Genomic DNA, 9,088 nt, shown 5'->3' with positions numbered 1-9,088 from the left:
AGGTCGATGCTCAATCACTGAGCCAAGTTCCTTTTTGGGGAGGAAAAGTGGAAATCAGCATCTGAAGGTATTTTTACTCCCTCCCTTCATGTGGTGAAATACCTGTGTTAGAATGTAAAAGTTTCTTATTACTATGGACCAGTAGCTTGTCCCTATGTACCAGTTTTATAGAGGAACACAAAAAGATAGTACAGAAGGCAGACTCAAACTAGTTTAAATTCTACTGAATGACACAGAGTGAGTTTTTCATTATAAATTCCTTGTTGTAGTAAAATATTCATAGTAAAAATCAATCAATGCTAATTTTTATTAAAATCAAAGCACCAGTTGGCTCTCTAAATTTAAACAAACAAACAAACAAGGACTATTTCTCAGATGTCCTTCACAATAAGCAAAACCTCCATGGAGATAGAAATTGTGATCTGATTGGCTAGCATTATTCTCACTCAGAAACATGAGCCACCAGCATGTGAATTATGACTTAGTAAATTCACACCCAAAATGACGGGTGATATGTTTGTAAAAAGACTTCAACTATTAATTTACATGAGGTTATAAAATACTTAAAAAAATATGTACATGATTATTTAAAAGGAGGTGCTCTATTTCAGTAAGAAATTAGTTGAACTCATGGTCATGTCCATAATTTTAATGGCTAATCAGATCACTTGATTTCTCTCATTCATAACAAGTACAGATAAACAGAAAATGAGTATATCTTTAGTTTAAACCTGAAAACTTTTTGTTCATCACATGAAGCAACTTATTTTTGGGATTCACATTATTTGTAGATCAGGGCTCAGCAAAAGGAAGAGTTCCTTCTTTCATTGTCTAGTCTCTCCATGAAACCCAAATTCAAAAGTTTAAGCACTGTGGCATCATAGGACTTTAAAATGCAATTTCATAAATAGAGTAAAGGTCTGCTACTACTCACCTTTTGGACTTTGGAGTGAAACTTTCTGAAAGCATTCTTAAGTTATGTTACAACTACACTATTATACTGTAGTAAAATGTGGAGCCTCTTCTTTAGTTTAGAAAAGAAAGTTAAAACTACCCAGGCAAGAGGACATTTCCTCTTAGCATTTTCCAATTTCCTACCCCTCCATTCAAAAAAGGTAGGCAGGTCCTGTTAATTCAAAGGACAAAATGATTGCATTGACAGATGCTGATGGCAAATACATTTTGAATTTAATATGGTATATCTCAGTCCATTTATACATTTTGCCATGGCCATGTAAGTCACTGACTGTGCACTTGGGTTCCCTTATTGCTGGAAAGATCAAATGATTGGCATCTGGAAAAGCTTTTGATGAGTTGGAATTGAGTAAATCCTAGCTCCCATATGCTTTACTTGTTCATAAGCCCCCATTACTGGTGTAATCATGTACTGAAGGTCTTTCAGCTATGATACTGGGCTCTTGTTTCCAAATCCAGAAGGATATCTCTGGAGTTTTTGGATCAGAGATAAACACTGCAGTGTTTTCCTGTTAGGCCAAGGTTGCTTGAATTGCACTAAACTTTTGGGAGGATGCTCAATAAATGAGCAGGGGGAGTATATAGTTAGGATATCTTACAGCTGTCTATTAGAATTTAAGGACTAATTAGCTGGGATCCACCTGAGTATATAGATCCTGTTAATAAGGTCACAGGAGTTTAATCATTAAGACAGTCACTTAAGAGTATTTGGAGAGAAAAACACTTTAAATACTGTTTTAAAAGATTAATATCGCACTGAATATAAGTTTTGAGTATGTTAGAAATTCTGGCTCGGATGCCTTTAGAAAATATTTATTTTATATATATTTTCTGTTTAGTGCTACTTCCCTTTGTGATCCTTCTCAAAAATTTATCTCTATTGTCCTGTTTCAACTCTGGAGACAAATATGGAATAACAAGCTATCAGAAGAACAGTATTCAAAGATACCAACATTAAACTTACTACTAAAAGCTCAACAGCTGGTGTGCAATAAATGCTGGTGCAAAATAAGACAATTAAATGGTACATGTGCGATTATAAAAATTTGTTCAGTCTTTGGAGAATAAATGTCAAATGCATATTCAAAACAATATTATCACCACCACCATAATTAACTTGAACACAAATTTGAAAAGATGATTAAGACTTTTAAACCATTAATTCATAATTTACGCTATGGACAAGGCTTAAATCTACATAGAAAGTGAGACACTATTGCTAGTAAGTTATTTTCTCATATTTTATCTTTATCAATGTCTGAAAACCCAATCAATTAGCCACAGAATATTTTCAAATTGTCCATTTTAAGAAGCAATGCTACAATGATAAAATCAAGTCCTCTAGGTTTAATTCATGGAAGATGATACCTTCCAAAAAGTAACATTCTTTCAAGCCAGCCATATTTTTATTCCATCAGCCTAAAGAGAATAATGTCCTCTGGCAATTAGTGTTTTATAAATAAAGGTTTACTTTGGCAAACTAAAAGTAATTCATGTGTAAATATTTTGTCAAATGTTAAATTAGCAAGGGGCACTATCTTACTCTAGTTTCCTTCCTTGACACTGACCAATAAAGAATAAATGAATATCAGTTAAACTAGCTAGGTCTGGCCCATTAAGGAATATGCTTGCCCTCAGAAGGTATCTTTTGTATCTCTATTGGAAGGATACAAATGAAATTCAGAATTAAGTGAGATCAAAGAATCAATTTGGGGGTCTGGCTCTTAAAAATAGGAAATGGATGCATCAGAAAATAATTAAAACTTCACTATAATTCTCTCCAATTTCCTGTTCCCAAATTCCGCAATACATTTTCATTTCAAATTATAAAGAGAGATGAAAATGACAAAAACGAGTCCCTTTCAGGGTATTTTTTTAAAAATCCTCACATCAAATACTGCACACAATTGTATTTCATATTTCAGGTGTTCCACTAAAAACCATACTGCAAACAATGAGTCTTTATATAAGGATCACCTGCACAGTTAAAACAAGCAACAAAACCACATATAGACATACAGTAAAACCAAATGTGTTTACTTACTTCCTCAGTGGAAGAAGTTCAATTAAGAAATGTACGAAAATGGCCTTGAAAATCTGCTATACCAAACATCTCTACAGACAAGAAAAAATAAATAAATAAAAAAACACTTGTTTTCCCATTTTTTCTTTAATACAATTGCCATCTTACATGACTATTAGGTGCCTTCTTCATAGTGTCTAATCTAATTTTTGTTGCACCAGTAGGCATCCTAAGATAGAACTCTTATTACCATCCATGTTAATTCACTGTGGCCCAGCTATTCTTAAGGACAGTACACCTAACTCATGGTTGGGCCACAATTAATCAGTAGTGGTATTTTCTAAAAATGGATTAATGCACACATCCAGACCACATTAAAATTTCAACTTAGAATGCATACAAATTCTATTTCCTTTCTATAGCAGTTATCATTCCAGATTACAGTTTTGAAATCCAGAAAGTAGGAACAATGTCTTATTTTGTTGTTGGTGCTTCTTTCTTCTTTCTCTCTCCTTCCCTCCCTTTTTTACTTACTTTATTAATCAGAAGGTTAAAAAAATGGGTTAAGAAAATCAAAATCTAGTAAACATCAAAAAATTATAGGTCAGCGTTGTCACAAACTCTTCTTTGTAATGATGTTAAATTATTTACAAAATAATTTTTGAAAGCGAAAAACCAGCACATGCCAATGGTGCTGCTTATTTAAGCAACTGGCGATCCTCTACACTTTTGAGGCGTTTCTTCCGGGGCTGTACAAAGTCATCATCTGAGTCATCACTAAATTTATTATCTTCTGATTCATTCCTGAATTCAAGTTTAGGAAACCGTTTTTCTGGATAAAGGTTCTTTAGAAGTTCTTCAAAATAGCTTTCAAGCTTTATACCAGCACTGGCTACTTCTGAATCAGGCTGTTGGGTCAAAATAAAAATATAAATTATAAAACAAACACAAACATTTAGACAGCCAAAAGTAGTAAATTTCTCACATTTCTGTTCCCTTTTAACTTTAGATTAGGAATACCAGTGGATTATTTTGGAAAAATATTTATACAATGTCATTGATATAAAGTAAATAATAGTCTGGGGCTAAACAAAGTGTAGAGAAGGTCACATAAAAGGTAAACAAAAGTCTTTGACATATCTGGCTTATTCTATAAGGGCATAGCAGTTGCAAGACCGGATTCCCAAACAAAAATAAAGATGCCATAATCACAGTATTATATAGCAGGTATTTTCAGAACATAAAATGTGGAACTTTGGAATGAGTAACCAATACATAGAACAAGACTCTAAGTCTAACAGATATTTGGATAAACTGACAGATGAGAAAATATTAAAATTAGAGCTATTTAGACCACATCTTTAATATTTCAAGATCAACATAAAAAAAACCCCCACTAAAGTATGGAATTGCTATATTCTAAGAAATAAAGATAAGAATGACAAAAAATGCTTCTAGGTTAGATGAAAATATTTTTAAAATGTTTTCAGTTGTCAGCTATAATTTGCATTTCCACTCAACATATAATAAACATCCTATATAATAAAGAGCTAATACGCAAATGGTCATCACGCCCTCACGCCGTCACTGTAAAGGCTCAGATACTCAACACTGGGGAGAGAGGAATGGGGACCTGCCAGGCACAAATGAGCTTGTGAGAGAGCAATGGGGACCAGCCAGGCACAAATGAGCTCGTGAGAGATGAATGGGGACCAGCCAGGCTGCGGCCCAGGAGAGGGACAAGCCACCCACCCCGAGGTCCTAGGCGCCAGCGGCTGCGCCCACAGCCTGGGAGAGGGACAATCCACACGCCTCATATTCGCCGGGCTGGGTCCTGGGTGCCTGCAGCCAGTGAGAGGGAGGGAAGCCTGGGTCCTAGGTGCCTGCGACCAGCCAGAGGAGGGAATCCTGGGTCCCGGGTGTGGGGTGAGGCAGAGGCAGTTAGGGGCGGTCTGCCAGTAGGGGAGCAGTTAGGGTCGATCAGGCAGGCAGGCAGAAGAGTTAGGGGTGATCAGGCAGGCAGGTAGGCGAGCAGTTAGGAGCCAGCAGTTCTGGATTGCGAGAGCAGTCGGGCATCCCCCAAGGGGGTCCCGGATTGGAGAGGGTGCACGCCGGGCTGCGGGCCCCGACCGTGCATGAATTTTGTGCACCAGGCCTCTAGTTGGAATATAAATATGGAGAAAATCATTCTCTGACTCGAACATTTGGAAATTTATGCTAACATAAACAGATTATCTTAATATCCTTGTTTGCTAATAAGATGTTTGGTTTAACACTGCTTTCAATATTAATATTAGTCTCCCCTCCCTTCCACCTCACCTCATTGAATTCAGCACAGTTTTGAAAGATTAATCTAAAGTCAGCTACAAAATCCTCAGGCTTTGTATACATGTAATACTCTTCTTGTAGTCTTTTCTTGATAGTTGACAAGTCCATTGGATTTTTAATTATTTTGTAATAATCAGGCACCTTTCAAAATAAAAGAGATACTATAATGTAAACAACTAAATTCTACCTCATCCTAAATAAACTCTACAAGTAGTAGCATAAAATTCAGATTGTACTATTTTGTCATTGCTAAGAAAATCTATGCAACATGTGCCTACAGCCTTCCACACAATGGAAAACGTTTTGTATCACCTTTTTCAAAAAATTTCAAAAATTATTTATTGTTTGGTTTTGTTTTATTAATCCTCTCCCCAGGGTATTTTTTCCACTGATTCCCCCCTCCCCCCCAAAAGAGTGGAAAGGAAAGGGAGAGACAGAGAGAAAAACATCTATGTGAGAGGGACACATCTATTGGTTTCATCCCATGCCCTGACCAGGGCCAGGGTTTGAGCCTGCAAGTGAGATATGTGCCTTTGACTGGAATTGAATCTGGGACGCTTTGGTGCATGGGCCCATGCTCTTATCACTGAGAAAACCAGCTAGGGCTTCACCAATTATTTTTTAACTAGAGGCCCAGTGCACAAATTAGTGCACAAGTGGGGTTCCTTGACCTGGCCGGCAATGGGGGCTGATCAGGACTGTCTTGCCAAGTCCTGATTGGGGCCCATTGGGGCCGGCTGGCTGGCCGGGGGGAGGGACCACACTGACCACCAGGGGGCAGCTTCTGCATTGTTCGTCTGCCCCCTGGTAGTCAGTGTGCATCATAGCGACTAGTTAACCAGTCATTTGGTCGACCGTCGTAAAGGTCACTTAGGCTTTTATATATATAGATTTAAAAAATCACCTTTCCCTCCTAAACCTCCTTCTCTATTCTCCTTCTTCATTATTAAACAAAAAGCAATTACTAGCCCTAGAGCAAGCATGTCAAACTCAAAGGCTAACGCGGGCCAAATAAACAAGGTTTAAATTTATATGGGCCACAAAAAACACAAAAGCTTCAATTTTCATAGAAACATAGGTTTATTTCGATAGAGAAATGCTGAATACAAAGGGCTGAAATAAATGAGTGATCGTTAACATAAAATAGAACATTTTAATAAAAATTAATATTTTTTCTTGAACATTAACTTATCAGACATTGAATAACTGCACAAATTAATAAGCATAATGCAAATAAACCTATTTTTCTTGTTCTCCGAAAGCAAAATATTTCCTGTTGCACACACCAAACAAGTCAGTCCAAGACTAATTATGTGGCTGGCCATTGGCTGCTAAAATATTTGCTGCTAGTATTAGTGGAGAGAAATGGTACGCCTGCATGTAAGCCACGTAAGAGAAATGAATGCAACACAATTATAGTAACCAGTCATTAGTTAACATTGTAGTTCGTTATTAATAGTTATGTATAACAGGATATTGTAAAAATTAAGTTATGAAATTTTTATTAAAACATTTCTTACATACTGTTATATTGGCTGGGCAGCAAAAATATTCACTGTAGGCTGCATGCAGCCCACGGGCCGTGAGTGTGACACGCTTGCCCTAGAGCATCAGCCTGCGGACTAAAGGGTCCCGGATTCAATTCCAGTCAAGGGCCCATACCTCACTTGTAGGCTCGATCCCTGGCCCTGGTCAGGGTGTGTGGGGGAGGCAACCAATCAATGTGTCTCTCTTATATTGATGTTTCTGTTTCTCTCTCTCTCTCTCTCTCTCTCTCTCTCTCTCTCTCTCTCTCCCTCCCTCCCTCCCTCCCTCCCTCCCTCCCTCTTTCCCTCCCTCCCTTCCACTCTTTCTAAAAATCAAAGGAAAAATATCCTTGGGTGAGGATTAACAACAAAAAATAAAATTAAAAAAAACAGTATTTCTAAATCCACTATAATTAAAAAATAACACAAAAATGCAATGACTTGAAATGTTTTTGCTGCATGTGTTATAACAAATGGGGTTTGAACCCCAGCTCTGCTACTCAGTAGCATGCTCCTGGGTTAAGTTACTTACTTCACTGAACCTTATATATCAAATAGGGATAATCCTACCAACTTCACAGTTTTTGTAAAAAACTGGAATGAGGACCAGAAATCAGGATTTTCAAAAGATTCCCAGGTGATTCTAATGTGGAGCCAAGGTTGAGAACCACTGCATTAAAGTCTCATCGAACTTTCAATATGAACCTTTCTGAAGTCAATTTGTTAACACACATGCAATGCGCACACATACTTTCTTCTATTGTTAAAGTCTACTTAATCTTTGAAGTATGGACATATACATCAAAATATGAACAGAGAATTTTGGGGATATTTATCTCAAATGGAAAGTTTTTTCCCCCAACAGTTAAGGAGATATACCTAAATCTCCTGAGAGGCAACTGATGGAAATCATTACAGAGAAAAGTAGGTAAAATGCATGAGATGAGGTGTAAAAATGTATGAGAAATGAATAGATGTTTTGGGCCAATTATATTAACATTAAAATGCATTTAAGATCAAAGGTTTCAGTATGTATCAATAAGCTTTAAGACTCGATTAGATATAAGAAACTAACTACTGAAAAATGGTACAGAAACTAGATGATCATAAATCAAGTTGCAGAAAAAATCACTCTATGGTGTAAAAATGGCAAAATGACATTAATACTTACAGTTAGAGGAACTGGATCTTGAAAAGCCAGGCTCATTTCATGACAATATAGAAATAAAAGTAGGCGTTCACACTTCTAAGCAAAAAATAAAATGAGGTCACAGCTTATTTTTTGTAACAATGTCATATATATCAAAGTACCAGAATAAAAATTAAAACCAGATGAATATAAGAAAAGTATTCTTATACTTTTACTTGTTCTTATACTTTTTATTCTGATACTTAGACTTTTATCTCCTTCCCATTTATTGAACTGTACTGTTTGACAGCTTGGGGTTTATGTGATATATGAGAGCAGTCCTTTGTAATTAATTATAGGAACAAACACATTATCACTAGAAACCCATTTGAAGTTCTTAAAAATAAATTTCCACTTATTTCTCCAATTTGTATTAAATTATTAGTAGACAATAAAAGAAGAGATCTAAAGGTGGAGCCCTTTCCTGGTGTGTACAATCCTAAAGCCCTAAGGCAGATGGTGCTATCATGCACTCTGCTACTTCTCTGCTTATGTGGGCTTATACAAACGCTGAAGCACTATAGTGCGTGTTTGGCGCCCCTCTTGCATGACAACTTTCATACTCTTTGTTCTACTTAATAACTGAGCAAAGGAGCTTCTTTAATAATACAGAAGTGTTGATTTTGTAGGGTTAAATGTTAATTACAGTTAAATATTTTAGCTGGCTTTAAGGTATAAACCTAGTACCACTGGGTGAAAGAATGGAAATAGAAAAACAAATTCTATTTCTCAACCAATTCTGAGGAAGAAAACCTATCTATAGTAGAAATAAAACAAAAAAAATTTACTAAAGGTAGACCAACTTTAAGAGTGCAGGCCACATAAAGGACACATCTTCTACCTTGTTCAAGTACAGTTTCTAGAAAATGTATATGTAGTACTATGATTTTTTTCAACTAGAAAAGTTAGTCTGCCTCTAAGTATATTACTTAAAATCCCTATACTTTTGTGGAAATAAATACTAAAGAAAAAAGAAGTTAATGTGAAAAGCACACCTGCATTACAATAATGCATTTAACCAAAAACAAAACAAAACAAAACTGTGTA

General features: G+C 36.2%; 1 protein-coding gene across 2 annotated transcripts in view; it reads right to left on the bottom strand.

Moving 5' to 3' along the window:
* Positions 1-288: 288 nt before the first annotated feature.
* Positions 289-9,088, bottom strand: part of TRIM24 (tripartite motif containing 24) — a 109,292-nt gene continuing 100,492 nt past the window's right edge. For both annotated transcript variants that reach the window (XM_070423984.1, XM_070423985.1), the window contains exons 17-19: positions 8,024-8,098; positions 5,318-5,467; positions 289-3,906 (exon numbers count right to left, since the gene is read on the bottom strand). In XM_070423984.1, coding sequence (XP_070280085.1) covers positions 3,697-3,906; positions 5,318-5,467; positions 8,024-8,098 — 435 coding nt within the window. In that variant the 3' untranslated portion in view covers positions 289-3,696. The remainder of the gene's footprint in view (positions 3,907-5,317; positions 5,468-8,023; positions 8,099-9,088) is intronic.

Source organism: Myotis yumanensis, unplaced genomic scaffold (assembly GCF_028538775.1).
Source record: "Myotis yumanensis isolate MYYU_CA2020_CCGP unplaced genomic scaffold, mMyoYum1.0.hap1 SCAF_9, whole genome shotgun sequence".
Classification (NCBI taxonomy): Eukaryota; Metazoa; Chordata; class Mammalia; order Chiroptera; family Vespertilionidae; genus Myotis; species Myotis yumanensis.
Note: the sequence above shows the minus strand (reverse complement) of the source record. Positions and strands in the feature narration are given on the sequence as shown.